We start from the raw sequence: 17667 nt of genomic DNA on the forward strand, positions 1-17667 counted from the left end.
AGATGTGGCTCAAATATCCCAAAACAAAAGTGGGCCTCTTTTGGCAAGCATGCGGTGCTCTGTAAGCAAGTTGTAGCCCCATAGTGAACATGGCCCAAATAGCACAAAACAAGTCTGGGCCACCTTTGGCACCTTTGGCCTACATGCGGTATTGCTATGGCTTACCTGTGGCCCAGCTCTGGCAAGCAGCAGCAGACGGCCAAAGTATATTCCATGTGGTATGTGAGGCGGATGACTGTGTTCTGGTGTGGGCCAAATCTGGGAACAAACTATTTAGCCATGTGGGAATTCTGTTTCTGCTCAATCACTATATCATGATGTGATATTGTCTGTGTTTGTGTCTCCTGATCTTTTGGTTTTACTTCAATTAGTCACGTGTTTATGTATCATTTATTGTAAGGTGTCCTTGGACATGTAGAGAGGTGCCGTAAAATAAGATTGCATAAGAGGTGGATTCATTTAATCATGTTTACGTTATTCGAAAATACCCCTGTGGCCAACACACATGGCCTGAGACCTTCCAAAGACATTTAGACCTCTAACATCTCCTCATAGTCACAGATTCAAGCTGCTAACAACAACCTGCCCGGAGGAAAACAGGCCACAAGATGGCGCTGTTTCACTGAGGAGAAGTGGCCCTCAGCTATTTGCTCCCAAACCTCTGAGGACACAGCAGATCCACCCCACATGAACTAATGAGCTGAGGAATTGATCCGAGTTGGATTTAGTGTGACAGGCAGAAAGGAGCATAAGGAGAGAAGTGAAGGTGGCGCTCAGCGCAGCATCCATAATGAAACCTCCTCTTTGTCCAGGACCATATGTTTACATATGGTCCTGGATTCAGGGCAGAGAGGTTTGGGTGATTTGTGCTCCGGAGTGTGTCTTCAGGGTGCAGCTGGGTGAAATACATCATGAATAGATGGTAAAGAGAACATTCGCCATCCATCCTTCCATTATTAAACCATTCATCTGTTCAATCTGAGGAGGCACAAAGGAAACTGTGTGAGGAGTAGTGTGTGAGATTTGACTTGTCCAGTGTGTCCTGGATCCATCCTGTGGCTCTCTGTCAGTGGACAAGCAGCCATCTCTACTGTCTCCTCCAGGGGCAGTGACTCATGACTCTGAATCTGAAATCCAAGGCCCCCCTGCAGAGAAATCAACATTTTAGATGATTACATCCATGATGTCACTTGTAGGAGAGAGATTTGGAATAAATCTCATCTGCTAAGCTGACAGATTTGTGGTTTTGGAGTTTCTCCTTCTCTTCACCGATTTGAATGAGAGCGGGCGCCCCGTTTACAGGAAGAGAACAATGGCTCCAGCTTTGGGAATGCAGCCCTCCGACCCGACTGTAGCACAGTCAGCACCAAACCACTGGGGTGGAACGCTAGTAATCAAAGCCCCATGATGCCCCCCTAAAATGACTGTAGCGATGAGCAGAAATGTTGCTTTGACAACATCAAGCTGAACTCTCCTGATGAGGGATTGAACGTCACAAAAAGCCTGCACTTAAATCTTTGTCCACAGACCAAACAGCAACGCCTGACAGACAAACAAAGCAGAATCAATAATGTTTCTTTAAAAACCCAGAAACACTCAAGGAGAGTCAACAGTTAAAAGTAAGAAAAGAACATTTACTCAAGTTGTCAGTGTCATTTTGAGGTACTTGTACTTTACTCAAGGATTTGATTTTCTACTGTTTTATATTTCACAGATGCTTCTTGAAGCATAGTTTTAACACAGGCAAGTGATATAATAATACATCATTCTGAATCGGACACACTTATTTTGGTTTATATTTTGTATTTTTCTATATTTTATATTTTGCTACAATATTTTTGTATATGTCTGAGATATAATATCCACACTGTGATGTTGCTAATAGTATTTATTGAGTAAAGGTCAGAGTACTTCCTCCATCACTGGAGAAAGGTTAAACCCTCAAGTTTGCTCTTTTATCTAATATCAGACCATCAATAACAAGTCAAATGCCAAATCTAAATTTTAAATCTCTTCTGAAAGTCCACTTTGCCAACATTTTGACTGTAAACATCAGTGTGTTTGTATATATACAGTAAGTGTTTATGTGTATGCTATATGTTACAAACCTGTTCCCTTATTTTGGTTTTCATTCATCCATGTATTATAGTTTATTTATATCTACAGTATTTATAGTTCATAATTCACACCTACAGTCAATAAACCGTCTCTAATTGACCAAACCCTAATCTTCAGGTCCTTGACTGCATAAGGAAGACAGAGTACACAGAGAAAACCAAACTCACACAGAAGGACCCTGGCTGAGAACCAAGAACCTGTTTGCAGTGAGGTGACAGTAATGACAACACTGCTGCTGTTTTTATTTGCATTTCATTAAAAATTTCACTCATCCATTGATTTTTTTTCTCTTATTATTCTATTGAGGCTCTTAGAAGAACTCGTTCATTGATGTGTGCAACAAAATCATGCACAGCGGCATTCTACACCTTTGAAATGCGAACACACACAGAACCCTCATGCAATCACACACATTACTCAACTGTGAACAAGGTGTTTCATGTTTTGAAACAGGATGTGACTGGTTGAGGTGGTGAGACAGGGATTTCTATTGAAACAGGTTCATTCATTTACTTTGAGGGTGTTTACTGTGTAACTCATCAGGGCTTCCATGGAGACCACATGCTCCAACAAGTGAACGTGGATCGGAGCCAAAGACCAAAGGCCTCATCGGGAAATGGCAAAACACAGAAGTGCGAGACGAATGAATTACAAAACAACAATCCTCTCCTGTATTCAAATATTTACCGTTATTATTTCAGTTGGGCTTTAGGAAGTTTTGCGGGGCAGATGGTGAGATACAATATAATCTCACTGACTTCTCTAATTAAACCTAATTAATTGGTACTTGACAATTTGTTCTGAATGCCTGAGGCTTTTCAACTATACTGCTGAAAACAGGATTTACAAAGCTATTAATAAAGCTCTCATGGATTCAGTCAAATATAATCTAGGTCTGATATTATATGCCAGCAACATGGCAGCTCTGACAGCCTAAAATAGTGCAGAGATTCACAGGGAGTTACATTTCTGAATATAATACATGGATCTTTGAAATGTCTTCATATAATACATCATTCTAAATCATTCAATATGCTTGCTTAAAGAACCACACTATTAATTAAAGTATTTTCTTTATTACATTTCCCAGTTAGTAATCAATTCAAGTGTTTCAGCTCCACTAATCACCTTCACTGGTGTTGTTTTTGGCAAATTAATTCTTGGAAAAACACAACTAGTGTGATATCTGTTTGGGTGGAAGCAGCAGATGCTGTGCCTTCCAGTCACCGGTTATCCAATATGATCCCATACGGTTTCCTCCTTGCTATATAGATGCTCCATATGCAGTGCATGACAGGGAGATCATAATGAAGGGGTGGGGGTTGGTCCATCTGGGCTCTGTCATGCAGATCAGACTTCAGACCTTCAGGATAACAACTCATCTCCCCTCACGTTCACACAACCTTTACGCCTCACTGAACCACCTAATAAGACTCCTCGTGCTTCCACTGGTTAATCAAGCATTCTTAGAAGTTGTGTCTTATATTGCTTGGCTTTACCTGACAGAACGTATGTCTCAGATATGTGCTGCATTTATGGAAACATTGTTACAGACAACTGTGGCTCAGGAGGTAGAGCAGGTTGTCTTTTTGACTGAAGGTCAGTGGTTCCATCCCGGTCTCCTCCATTGTGTGTGTTGAAGTGTCCTTGGGCAAGATACTGAACTGTACTGCAAGGTGCTTTTTAAACAGTGGTCTTGGAAGACTAGAGAGTGCTATATAAATACAGACCATCATCTCTGAAGATGAAACGAGAATGGGTGCGATATGTGTTTACTTTGCCAGCCAGCAGCTGTCATCTCTCCTCTCACTCCTTCACACACTTTCTTCCTCCCTCTCTCTGCTTCTTTCTTTGCTTCTTCGTATACTCTCTCTTTTGAATTCCCAGTGGCCCGGCCATTATTCTGTGTTTGTTTAGCGTTTGTGCTTGGCTGACAGACAGAGGTCGTGTGAGGCTCTCTCTGCGAAACACAGATAGTCTCAGGACGGCAGGGGTGGTGTTATGAAACCCTGAAACAACCGGGACTTGTCTCTGTTTCACTGTGGAACATTTCATAATGGAGACGTTGGTCAGTGGTGTAGAAATCGGTCGCCGGTGAAAAGCCAGAGCAACTTCTTTCTTTTTCACCCTTTAATGAGCCTCTACTGTGGTTCAGAGTGTGGTCAACTTAGGTTTCAACACATTTAAAACCAATCCCTGAGTCGAATTCAAACACATGACCCAGAGGTGTAACTAAGATCTGCTTCCAACTGAAATTAAAGCTGCAACATTTGACCACTGTTGATTCTCTTTATGAGACTTGGACGATTTAAAAGGGTGGAGCCTTGTGGTAATGGATCTGCATCACTTAACCCCCTGATGTACTTAAAGGGATAGTTCACCCAAAAATGAAAATTCACTCATTATCTACTCCCACTATGCCTTTTGGAGTTTCATGGGTAAACAGCATTGCAGCCAAATCCAATTCAATTGAAGTACATGGTGACTAACTCTTAAATATAGAATAAATAAAATGCCTCCATACTGCTCCTGTGGTTTCATCCAAGGGTCCGTCAGCCCTGACATTCAAATTTGACTTGAAGCAGTGTAATTTGTTAAATGTGTTTAGCCTAAATGCTCTGATATCCTCCTGTTTTGTGGACTCAAACACTTCACCCACCCCACCATCGGAAAAAAGCGGTGAGAAGATAATGAGTGAATTTTCATTTTAGGGTGAACCATCCTTTCAAACAGCAGAAGCCGGTGTCCCAATGACTGTTGCATCACATCCACATTGCACTGGAACTGTCTTGCTGCTGTGCGTTCTCATGTGAAATGTTAGCCCCACATTAGGTAATAACTACTCGAAGAGGATGGTCATAATTTCGCCCAACACAATATCCCCTTCCTCTGACAGAACAACCAAAGACGATTTGCTGAGCCATTAAGCCGCGGTAATGAAATAAACACCAGTGTGAAAAATGATTTCTATCACTCCTGTCCCCATAGAGTCTGATCTGTGCACAACAACAAACACATTTAAGCAGCTTGACATCCAATTAGACTTGGCTGAGATCAGACACACGCTCTGTCAACAGTCTAGACGTATTGTCCATTCAACCCCTGTATGACACTGATACCAGGGCTGTCTTTCATATGCACCCACATCAACAACGAAACAACAGAGAAGTCATTATGTTGACTCTTTTTTACTGGGACATATTAAATGAAGCCTTTAAAATGTTTGAAGAGTTCTCATCATTGGCCTCTACCTAGAGGGACACTTACATCAGATTTTGGGTAATTACTATGATTTCTAAACTTTATCTCAGATTATTTGTGATGATTTTACCCAAATAAAACATTTCAGGGCTGTTTCTTCAGGCTATGGCCAAAGTGGCAACTCATTACCACCAGAAGACGTGTTAATAATAACTTTGGTCAATGTATGTATGTCAGGTCCAGGGTTCTGGGATTGTGCACGTTCAGTTATTTGAGTGGCTTACTGGGAGAACTAAATAGAATGGAGCCATTACGTTTAAAATGTAGCCAACCGTTCTTGCCAGAAAGATATTTAATAATGTATTTTCTTATAGTTAAACGCAAAAAGAGAAGCATCTGTTAAACCGATTTTATCAAACTCTCTGATTACAGGAAAAGTGTTTTCTTACTCACAAAATTCAGCCTTAACAATCCAGTATAGGCCCAGTTAGTAAGCAGAAAAATACGACCATCAGTAGTGGAAGTAGAGAGAAGACGCTGAACACATAAGAATCAGATTTGTAAAATGTTTTGCAAATGTTTGTCATTCTCTGCCTTTAAAGAGGAGACTAAGAAGAATAAGAAAACTTGATGTGACATTTATCATAGTAATGATCTATAAATGTATATCTTGTTATAATTATTGCCAACGTGCATTTCTTTGTTATTAGGTGTTTCTGCTTTTTTTTTTTTAAACTTTCTTCCTGTACCTGATGTTCTGTGTCACATATCACGCATTTCAGCGTGAAGCATGGATTAACTTAGTTCTGCATTCACTGCAAAACTGAAGATACATTACCTGGAATAAAAGAGAGAAAAAAATACAAAGTGCTGTATCGTTTACATAAAAGTTGATGTGTGTTTGTGTGGCAATTAAAAGCTAAATATTAAATTCTTAATATAAAGTTCAGGGTGATTGCTTTGGCTGATTGAGTCCTTGAGTTCATGATTTACCATACAACAGAGTATATGATGATTTCCCTCCTTTGTTGCTATTGAGCTTCATTATTATCATCCTCATTATTAATAATATTAGTACTAGTAGTAGTAGTAGCAGTAATATGTTGTTAAATTTTCCAATTTAATACAAACTTTTTCTCCTTCGATACTATTGAGCTGCATTATTATTATTATTATTATTATTAGTGGTAGTAGTACTAGTAGTAGTAGTACTAGTAGTAGTAGTAGTGGTAATATGTTGACCAATTGTCCAATTTAATACAAACCTTTCCTCATTTGTTGCTCTTGAAAATAATAATAATAATAATAATAACAATAATAGTAACTGTACTAATAAGTGTTATTGATATTATTGTTATTATCTAGATTATTCTTCTTATTGTTGTTATTAGTAGTAGTACCATACAACAGTATACCTATACTATGATTTTTTATCTCTCTACCTGTTCGCTGAGAGGCACATCTGTCCTCCCTCCTGCTGACGTCAGAGCAGGCAGTAGTGGGAGCCGGAGCTGCAGCAGATCTCTGAGGAGGAGGAGCAGTCAAAGTTTGACTTTCCCACAGCAGGAGAAAGACTCTCTCACTCAGGAACCAAGAGGCTCTTGGAAATTGCGAAGTTGCGATAAAGCGGAATATCTCGTGCGGTCGACATGAAGTGACACCTCTCAGCGGGAGCTTCAGAGTAAAAGACAACACGATGGAAAGCTGTTTAATGAAGTGGATCAGTCTCACCTCTGTGCTGTGCCTGGGCAGCTGCGTGCTGGCGGAAAAGAAAGGTATGTCAGCGAGACATTACGACATGTACGTGGCTGTGGGTCGTAGTGGGGACAAGACTTTCGCTTTCCTCTTGGAACAGTCCCGGCACACCTTACATACAATCACAGAAATCACAGTCAGTCTCTTAAAAACAGAAACGCAGGGAAACTCGATCCCCGGCATGGGAGAAAAGTTTCTCACAGTCTCGCTGTGACCTGGTTAAAAAAAAAAGCCACAGAGGCTCCAGCGAAGTTTTACGCACATGACTCACACACAATTCACACACAGACGCGCGTTTGGGGGGGGGGATGTTAAATTAGCCAATTGGTGGAATGCGCAAATACGCATCTGTACCACATCCACGATGATTCAGGTATTGACTCAAATTTGCACCACGTTGATGATGATGATGATGATGGTGGTGATGATGATGCAGGGAGGAAGTCAAGATTGCGCAATTTCTTTCGTCTTTCTTGTCTGTAAGTTTTCTTTTAACCCCCAAATGCGTGTTTTCGTGCTCTGACCTGAGAAATAGAAGTAAAACTGGGCCATGCTCTCACCTTCAAACACACTAAAAGTACACAGGTAACTTTTTCTCATCCTCGCAACCTCACATCCATAACTGATATCACCACATTTTCACATAGTGATTCAGTTTTGCAGCTCTTCCCACTGATGTATTTATGTTTCCGTGCACTCTGAGCATCCTCTGACATGATGAGATGCTGCAGGGTGCATCTGGTCCTCAAAGGAAATTAGATGAAAATGTGAGGACAGGCCCTTCATTCTTGGACTCGTACAGATGATAGAGAGCAGAGCGTCTGCACTGAAAGTATGAAAACAAGCTGCTGAGGACGAAGGAACAGGGAACATGGATTCTCTTGCTTTTTGCTTGGATTAGAGTTTTCTTTCGGCCCTGACGTTAAGGTCAAACAACTCTTATTTTAATGGCACAGCAGTGTTTTGACTGTTACTTCAATTTCACTCTTATAGCAGCTGAGATTTCAGGGTCTCTGACTGGAAAGCTCACTATACAGCCATCTTAATATCTGAGGAAACACCCTGCATCCCAGTGGATAAATTAAATTTTGTGAGATTAAAAGATGAAAACAATTTAAACTGGCTCCACATGTACATCAGAGTAAATCACACTTCATTCAGCCCAGATTTCAGCAGAGAAAGTGACCACATCTCTTCAGTCCCTAATGATTTTCTACTTCCTCTTCTCATGAATCATCAGTGTCCACTCGCTGTTCTCTTGTTCCTCCATATAAGCAGATAAGCAGAGTGTGTGTGTTTGTCGCCAGCGGCGCACGGGAAAGTTGCATCTTTCCTGTCCGCTCCAACAAGTAACCACGAGTGCTGGTTTTCACAGGACCATAACAAATCAAGAGTGTTTGTGAGCCAAAAAAGACAAGAGTCCCTAAATATTTCTGGGCTTCTAAACAAACCAGACGGAGCACAGCAGCAGCAGGTCTCCCACAGTAAATAAGGATTATGGGAATTTTTCTAAGTCCAGAGAATTTTGGAAATGAGCAGCTGTAATGAAAGTTTGTTACACAGTGCAGTTGTGTTTAATTACTTCATTTTTTGAGACTGATTCAATTTCCAGCAAAATGCAAGGTCCACCATCTGGTCCGACAGGTTTAGTTGTTGTTGTTTTTTTGTTTTTGGCCAGAGGCTGAGACAGATGTTTCTTTGTGGCACAACGTGTTTTTTAGCTCATAGTATCCACAAGATGTCAAACTCATGTTACTTCCCATAATCACAAAACCTCCAAACTTTCAAAAGACAAAAAAGATCAAATACAAAAGGATAAACAGAACTAAAGATAAAATATGTAACACTTGAAAAATGAGTTGAATTGTGTATTTACATTATCCAAAATGTTTCCAGCAATGTCCAAATCCAGAGAAATCTCCTATTTAATTCAAGGTAACAAGACAAAAAAACAATACTTGTAAATGTATCTGCTTTTTATTTAAAAAAACTGAGATGTTATTTCCCTGTCTGGCAGGATAATAAAAGATTACAGACGTGCTGTTGCAGGTCTATTTAAATCTACCTAAATATAGATGTAAGAACAGATTTTTTTCAATGTGCCATCAAAAAATGAGCTGTAATCCAAAGTCTCTGTCCAGTAAAAACAAGGTGTCAAAACAAGACAAAATACAGTCTTGTTCTAAACTTGGTGGCAAAGCATTTCTGAGATAATCCAAAGGGGTTTCAAAGGGTTTTTTTTTATGAGCCTTAAAATGAAGGATAATTTCCTCAGCCCACAAAGGAGCATGTAATCCTTCGACCTATTTTAAAATCTCCAATCCGGGAGACGTATGGTATGGTACCGTTCGATCTAATTCAGCGAAGTCTGTTTGACCTGAAAGTGTTTGTGTTGCTAGGAGCCAAGTGAGAACATCTGCTCAGCTGTTTACACGTGGAAGTGGCCGAAAGATTGTCAAGTAGAGAAAACCTGGAAATAGACAGAGACCAGGGATGGAAAAAGATAAATCTTTGTTCCATGTTACAAGAATTTCAACAAAAACGGATCAATGAGCTGGGAGGGATGGAGAGAGAGAGAGAGAGAGAGAGCCTCAGTCACATTAACACTTCATGCTCACTTTATCACAGACATTTATAAACACACAAATTCTTTATTTTCTCTTCAATCATCAATTAACACCTCATTTGTCAGAGCATAGCAACCTATAGCCACATTCGAGAATTTTTTTTATCACTTTCTTCAACATTGTGAGATACAAGGTGATTTTTAACTTTCTCACAGATTTCCAAGGGAATAATTCTTGGATCTACATGAAAGAAATCAGGCATATTTAGGGAAGTCATATCTATATGTGTGTTATTATGTATGTGCCATTCTAGTAGATATATGTATATGTATATCAATTCTGTGTTTCTTAGCCTATCCAAAACCGAAAACGTGAGCAATGAGGGAGAAGTAAGTTATGGCAAGTCTGGCTAACAAACTTTTTGAAACAACTTTAGAATGGGACGTACAGCACTATATGTCCACCACGGGCCTATCTCCTAATGTTAAAGAAGGTGATAAAACATTTCCTGGATCTGCACCAAAATGTAACACCAGGCAGCGGCTGAAAGAAGTTAGATCCGCACCAAATCACACACACTCATAAAATATGTCTCATTTGTTTGAATCATTCCTTAGGAAATTGGTGAAAATGTCGAAAAAGGTCTTTCTTAAGAAAGTGATACAAAAATTCCTGCATCTGTCCCTGGATCTGCCCCATCTGTAATTGTTCTCTTGGCCCCGTTTCCCATCTTTCCACAAAGTTTCATGGAAATCCATTCTGTTAGTTTCCTGCTGACAAACAATCAAGCAAATAGACAGGGGCGTGAACAGAACCTCTTTGTCTGAGGTAATAGTCGCATATTGGAAATAAACAAGCACGTGGTCATTACGCTCCATCAATCAGCCGCCCTCGAGTTGCATTCCTGTCATAGTGACGACATTTGGAAATGAATTTGAGTTTTGATAAGTGCAGCCTCTCCCACAGGAAGCCCTACTGTCAGTCCTCCGCTCAGCGACAGCCTGGGAAGGTGCGATGGCTCCTGTGGGAGTCCGACAGGACTCGCTGAATAATAGAGAAGCTCTTTGTCCTGTCTGCTGGCATGCACATTTTATTAGCTGTCATCATGTGTAGAGAGATTGTAAATAATGCCCACAACCACGAGCAATAACTGCGCTGATTTATTTCCCAGATGGAAATGCTAAATGGTATCTGAATCAATTGGAAACTGTCCGTGTGACTGGATTCGTACCAGAGATTTGATGGTTAAAGTTTTTATTGTCCCTGAAATTTTTATAAACTTTTGCATATTTTAAAAATGCTGCTATGATGCGAACCTGTCTCTGGTCCATGAGTTAACCTGTGAAAGATCAAACTAATCTCGGGGACATGTTGACGGCTTAATCCTTAATCCCCTGTGCGATGCTTCCCAGATCACACTGGGCACAGGATAACCCGCTTACATCAATATGCTTTTTTTCAGAGTTAATTGTAATTTAAGGTCTGGACAGAATGAGATTAGAAGATAATTTATCGGTGAAGTCTGACTCCGTCCTCGCTGAGTTTAAATGTGCTTGCACACCTGCAAAACCTGAGCTGAATCATGACAAAATTTCACTCCTGCAGTGCATTTTCTGTGTTCTGAGTAAGTGCTTTTCCCTCTGTGTTGCGTTGGGATCTAACAAGTCAGCCTCCCTCATCAGTCATCTTTTTTTTCCATCACTTTCAGAAAAAAGCCGTGCCTTTTCTTTTCATTAAAGCCCACTCTCCGAGCTTAGATGGACGTCGGTAGTGAAAAATAGGTTGTGATCCTTTGTAATCCTAGAATCTCTAGTCTGCGTTTTAGGGTCCGGAGTGGCCCTGGTTCTACCGCTGCTGGTGTCGAGGCCCAATGGTGCTCTGACGACCTTCCCAGACTTTCATCTGCTGTAGCCATTGTTGAAAATATGGTTTTCTGGTTTTAGGCCGTGGGAGCTGGAGGATCATTTCTCGTCACCCTCCTTCTCAGCTTTGATAAACTTCACCACGTCTGAGTGGTAGAGATTTTTTTAAGGGAGCTGCTGGCAAGGTGGAGGATTTTGGTTTCACTCTGGGACAATGGTGTCTCTGTAGCGAGCGAGTTATCTGGCTGCACTGATACATCTGTAGAGCAACCGAAATCTGTGTTTTAAGCAGCAGACGCACCCGAGGCTAGACGCGTGTCATCGAGGGGGAAACACAGGGGCGCAGCAGCTTTTGTTCTTCATCTCACTTTTATGACTCTGAAAACAGCAAATCTATTGTGTAGCCTTAAAAATCAAAAAGTACCACAGCTCTGTTAGCGTTAATTATGTGTCTGGTTATTCTGCTGAGTCTAAACAAACCACAAACAATAAAGCTTAATGCAGTGTTTTTATGTCTGACATTAATATTTGATAGGTTAAGAAACGCTGACTGTTGCATGACTGATATTAATTATTAAAGTTTAAAGTAAACCAGTGTTTATTGTGTGGGAATTGAAGCAACTCAAATCAGTTGTGTAGTTTGTATACATCCAGTGAGAACGCAGCGTGGAATAAGTGAGTGCATGTGGTTACTCATTGAACTGTGTTGTGTCCTTTTGTTTGCGCATGGTGACAAAGTCATCCACTGCGTTTATGGCCTTTCCATGATCCACCGCTCGCGTGTGGAGTCTCCAGTGGAAAGAGACCCAGGAATTCAGTTTGGAAAAAAAGGCCCTCTGATATCTTCCCATCTCATCAGGTGCAGTGTCATGTTCGAGGGGAAAATAGGCCATAGCTCCAGTTGAGTAATTGAGCCTGTCTAAGTATGTCTATCTCTTAAAACTGATCTGACCTGAGGGGGTGTCGTGTCATAATTTCATCTGATTTTGTTCTATTGCCTTTAGTGCAACGTTATTGGAAAACCATGACCTGCACTGTTTATTCCCACGTTCTAATGGATGCAGAAGATCTTGATAGATCATTAGTAGTGTTTATCAGTGCCTACTTTAATGCAGCTATCAGCTTGGCAACAGAATAACAACAACAGGCTTTTTTAAAGTCACATAGCTGAGAGAGCTACTCAATTTTTCAGAAACTTAATGTGCTGTTTAATTTCTCTGATATTTTGTTGGCCAACCAATGAAAACAAGGTCTGCAGATTATTATTCATGTGAATATCTGTGAGTTGAATCTCTAATTATTTATTGTATAATGATACAGTTGTGGTGCTGTTCAAAAGACTATCCCTTCTCTGTAAATCTATTTTTTTAATGATTTTTAATATAAATATAAGAACACAAATGTGTATATTCTATTCTATTTCATTTATATAGCACCAAATCATATCATACATTATCTCAAGGTACTTAACATAGTGAGGTCGAGACTTTATTATAGAAAAAGTGTTCCCAGTGTCAAAAATCTGGATATAGTTTATTAAAGTAACTTTGAGGACACATATTTTCCTCTCACATTTCATTTGCCATCAGCGTGTACTTTATCTTTACAGTTTGTAAATCTGAAAGTTCACACTGGACATAACAATAATACAGGGACGGATCATATGCATGAACTTAATTTATAGGTTCCTCTTTTCATTGGACGGTGTGGTATTTTTTCCTTTACATGTTTGCCAGTTGTAGAAAAGTGAATCATTTGTTGCCAGGTAAAATCCCTTCTGAAAAAAACTCATGTTTTTCATTTGTTTGACGAAGCAGTTTTCAAATGTGTCTTGTCAGACTGGAACTGCTGAAACAGTAAATCAGCTCTAGTAGCGAAGTAAAGATGGAAAGTGGGCACTGAGACACTGTGAACCCAGTTAGAAAGAATTCTGTTCAGTTCAGCGGGAAGTGAGCAGACAGTCTGAGGCCTTTTTTCCCTTCGACACAAATAGCTGGTTCATTTGTATTCGGCACTGAGCTGTACGGATCGTCGTGTCGCAATGCAAATGTAAAAGATGTCAATAAGACGGAGCGAGGTGGTGCACTGATCTAAGGAAATGGCAGAAAAACAGAAGGGTTAAGGATAGAAAAACAAACATCAGAGAGATGGAGTGAGATCTCTGACTTCAGAATCCGTGCCACACTCAGTTCCTCCTGCTTCACATTAGCATCAAACAACCAGACAAGACAAGAGCCTGACTGCATCCTCCTGAAGACCTTGTGTAGGCGTGGCATCTTCTCCAATGACCTCCAGGTCATTCTGAGTAGCATTGCTTCAAACAGGACGAATCCCCTACAGGGAGAGGAACAATAGCTTCATCAACAAACGTCCCATCTCAGAATATTTGGGAAGAGAGCACTGGTCGAAGGGGTGGTGGCTGATCTCTGAAGCTTGCTTCCCTCAGCCTCTTCCTGTGTGGTCCATTGGCCCAGTAAACTAAATGCTGCATTCTGTGCCGTGAATCATTGTTAGTGGTTTCGTCCTTGTGGTACATTCAAGTTCATTTGTCCAATTTTTGCAAATTAATTCCTGCATTTGTCAAGAGCTATTGTGATGGAGATCCACAATGTTTAATTTGTAATTCCCCTCTGCAATGTAAAGAGAGGGGGAGGGAGGGGGCTTCCTGCCTCACATCCTGATTAAAAGGATGTTGAAGCTCTTTAACCTGAAGCTCGAAGCTGTTTGGATTGGCTCCGCTCTCCACTATTGCTCTATTGCACTTTTGCTTAAAGGTTTGACTTTTTCCAAATGCCAACAATGGAGAGTGTGTAGCAGTCATTAATGTGAGATTGTTCAGCTTAACCTGATATGGATTTACTGCAACTGAGGTTTTGGGTTATTATGATTAAACTATATTTGTCTTATAATTATTTAAGCCGTTTGAGATAAGCCAGCTCAGACTTGTGTTGCTTGTTTTTTTTAATGCTCGGCTGCCTATCAAAAAGTGTTTCCTAACCAGTGTTATTAAGGCATTACACGCTTCATTGCAGGGGTGTGGCATTCAAGGCGAAAGGTGAAATCTTAGACTCTTCTTTCTGAGGAACTCAGGCGAGGACTTACTGTCCAAATATGAAAATGCCTATCATGACAAATGTATGATGTTTTTTTGATTTGATGTAATGTCATGTAATCCTTTAATTTGTGTTTAAGTTGAAATAACAAGTTTTATTTTACTGTGAAGGAGGTTTGTATGGTTCAGTCTTGGTAACAGCACAATGTTTCCCACGAGCAATGCAAACATATGAAGCCTTGCATAATCACTTGTTAACTGATACCTGTATGGCCTCCAGGTTATAGTCTAGACCCCCTGTCACATCCTTGAATGGGCCTGGTAGTGACAAGTTGCAGATTGCAAAGTTTCTTGGCATACACTGTGCCTGTTGTGGTTCAGGTCCCAGTGCTCCCTAACAGGAGTGCCTGCAACAGAAAAACGTTAATGAGGCTAGAAATTAGGTATTGTGCATCGGGAAAAGGGCAGGGTGCCAAAAAAGATAAATGTACACGACTGAGAAATGAGAAGGGGGGAAAAGCATGGAATGAATTCATATCCAGTCACCGTGGCTCCAGTGTAGATCAAACTTGAATGGATGTCTCCTTCCCTGCAGTCTTTGGACAAAAGGTTCTTTATTTGTGACTTTGTCGTCTTCTCTGACACAGGCTTATCTGTTCACCCTGACCTTAACTTTCCTTGTAGACATGACTTTACAGCTCTGTGTCAACAGTGAGGAGAAAGGATCCCTGTTGGCTGGAAGTTCTAAAGACTGAGAAGCGAGCTGAATCTATTTAGTTGTCTTTGAGCTAGATGTTGACTCAGGACAACTGTTCCTTCATACAAATATCAGAAAGATACCACATGCATTGAAATAGTAACAAGTAAGGGTGTAATGAAGTCCAGGGTTTGGTTTAGACCTTGATTTTTGAGCCACAGTTTGGCCAATAGCTTAGCAAATAAATCAATGTATGTTAAAATATTTTCACTTCTTATGAAACTTTTCCATCTAAATCAACCAGGAATTAGACCAGGAAATGTCAAGGATCCACAAAGTTATTGCATTTCAGACTGAACAGGAAATGAATGGTCATATCCAATTTTATCTTAATCTATCCAACAACTTTATTGACATTTCATTCAAAATCCCAACTGTTATCAAAAGAATGGTGCCGGTCACTATGGTTGTTGTGATTCAACATCTGGAACCACAAACCTCTGTAACTTTTAACTCAGCAGTACAGAATTGTTAGGGGATTACACATTCATTAGAATTCATCCTCTGGGCACCATGCATACCTGTACGCAATTCTGTTACTGTCTATCCAGACAGAGTTGATCTGTGAATCGTTTAACTCCCTCAGCACTGAACACAACGCCCCTTGTGCACCATACCTGCTCTAATTACCTAATAAGTTTCAACAATACCAATGCTTCGTTGAGCTCAGATTTTATTTCCTGGTGGGACTTTGAGCATAACATCTTCATTACCACATGTTTTCATAATTGAAGCCAGAGGCCTGTAAAAAAGGATTCTGTTTGCAATGTTTCCTTCAATAAAAAAAGGCAGATCTGCTTCTCTGCTTCTTCTTAAACCATTAGGGGGGCCATATATTTTGAGTATATCCCCTCGTACTGCATCATATCACAGCGCCATGACACTTAAAGCATCACAGATAAATGATCAATATTTGCTGCTCTCTCTTTTCATTTTCATAACAAACCACTTCAGCTTCATGGCCGTGTGGCTCGGAGGAGAAAGGGTTCCCTGGTAGAAATACCCTGGAGTGCATAGTTGAACTAGTGCCAGGCAGTAAGGATTAGCCCTCTGGACCAGCATTGTATCCACTGCATCAACAACCTCTTCCTGAGCTGATTAAACAGGCAGTCTGAGATTTTCTTTTAATATGAATCCACTTGTTTCTTTTTTATCCAAGTATTATTGCAATAATCAGGCAACCATAAGGTTTCCAACAGCTTAAAAATGTTTAAAACCTATTGTGTTTTGAGGTCAAAAGGACATAAAAACAAGCGACTAAATTAGATTTTTCTTTTAAAACCAGTCTAGCAGGAGGTATTTTAAATATGCATGTTGAAAACATATTGTTATTCTGCTCTGTTAAGTCAGTAGTTTTGGATACTTTTTATGTGTGAATGCCTCCAAGAAATGAAGTGATCTGAACTTTCCAAGACCTCTACTGGGTAATAAATGCTTGGCACCTGTTAGCTGATTGAAAAACATCCGAAATGAGATCCAGGATTTAGAGCTGGAAACATCATTTTATCTGCTTTTCATGGTTGTAATGGACACAACTATCTCACCACAAGGTCCGTTTCAGAGTTGGTCCAGAGCTTTTGATCGTATCACACAATTTTTCATGGAAGATTTGCTGAGTTGTCATGGAATCATAAATCTTACATTTTTCCCTTTTTGTCTGGGCACTTTGAGGCCCCTCATGTCCATGATTGTTTGAAAGGTCAGACTGAAACTTTATTCTCGACCGTGGAAATAGCAGTTGACAAAACAAAGATCTATTTAGTAGCTGTTCTGGAGCTTTGAACCGTATCACAGAATAGAGTTTTCCCAAATGCCCTTTGAGCACTCAAAGGATTTCTTATCCTTTTTGGCTTAAAAGTTGAGACAGAAAGTTTACTTTGAAGAATGTAGTTGGCAAAACATTAGTGGAAGCAGAGGGAGATAGTGTGATATGATCAAGAGCTCCAGAGCAGCTACATTGGTGAGACCATTTCATCCAATGTTGTTTCTAGAATGAACTTTCAATCTTAAAATATTTATCTAGAAACTTGTAATGTGTAATATGAGGCAACTAGAATTGCACTCAGTAGAATACATACCAACGCCCAACAATCCCCTTAAATTAAAGTCCTATAGCTAAGGCCACAGAGTGTTTCTTTGCCATATTGCAGCAAAAGCCTACATCTCTATGAAACCACATTTAGATCCACTTGAAACAGATGTGGGTCCTCATAAAAGTGGTCACACTTACCAATACCAACACCCTAAATATTTCATCAAGAGTCATATGATTCTCTGAGAAATCAATGAAAATGAAGAAAACGCCCTATCCCTCAATGTTAAAAAAAATCATTTAAAAAAAACTCCTGGATCAAT

General features: G+C 40.1%; 1 protein-coding gene and 1 long non-coding RNA gene across 3 annotated transcripts in view; one reads left to right on the forward strand and one right to left on the reverse strand.

The window, feature by feature from the left end:
- Positions 1-381: 381 nt before the first annotated feature.
- LOC138405054 (uncharacterized) lies at positions 382-6884 on the reverse strand. Its single transcript, XR_011238711.1, has 2 exons — positions 6762-6884; positions 382-1145 (listed from the first exon to the last, which is right to left on the reverse strand). It is a non-coding gene; the product is annotated as an uncharacterized lncRNA (long non-coding RNA).
- Positions 6856-17667, forward strand: part of egfra (epidermal growth factor receptor a (erythroblastic leukemia viral (v-erb-b) oncogene homolog, avian)) — a 39706-nt gene continuing 28894 nt past the window's right edge. For both annotated transcript variants that reach the window (XM_020112123.2, XM_069510901.1), the window contains exon 1: positions 6856-7094. In XM_020112123.2, the coding sequence (XP_019967682.2) occupies positions 7016-7094 (79 nt within the window). In that variant the 5' untranslated portion in view covers positions 6856-7015. The remainder of the gene's footprint in view (positions 7095-17667) is intronic.

The sequence above is a fragment of the Paralichthys olivaceus genome, chromosome 16 (genome assembly GCF_024713975.1).
Source record: "Paralichthys olivaceus isolate ysfri-2021 chromosome 16, ASM2471397v2, whole genome shotgun sequence".
Taxonomy (NCBI): Eukaryota; Metazoa; Chordata; class Actinopteri; order Pleuronectiformes; family Paralichthyidae; genus Paralichthys; species Paralichthys olivaceus.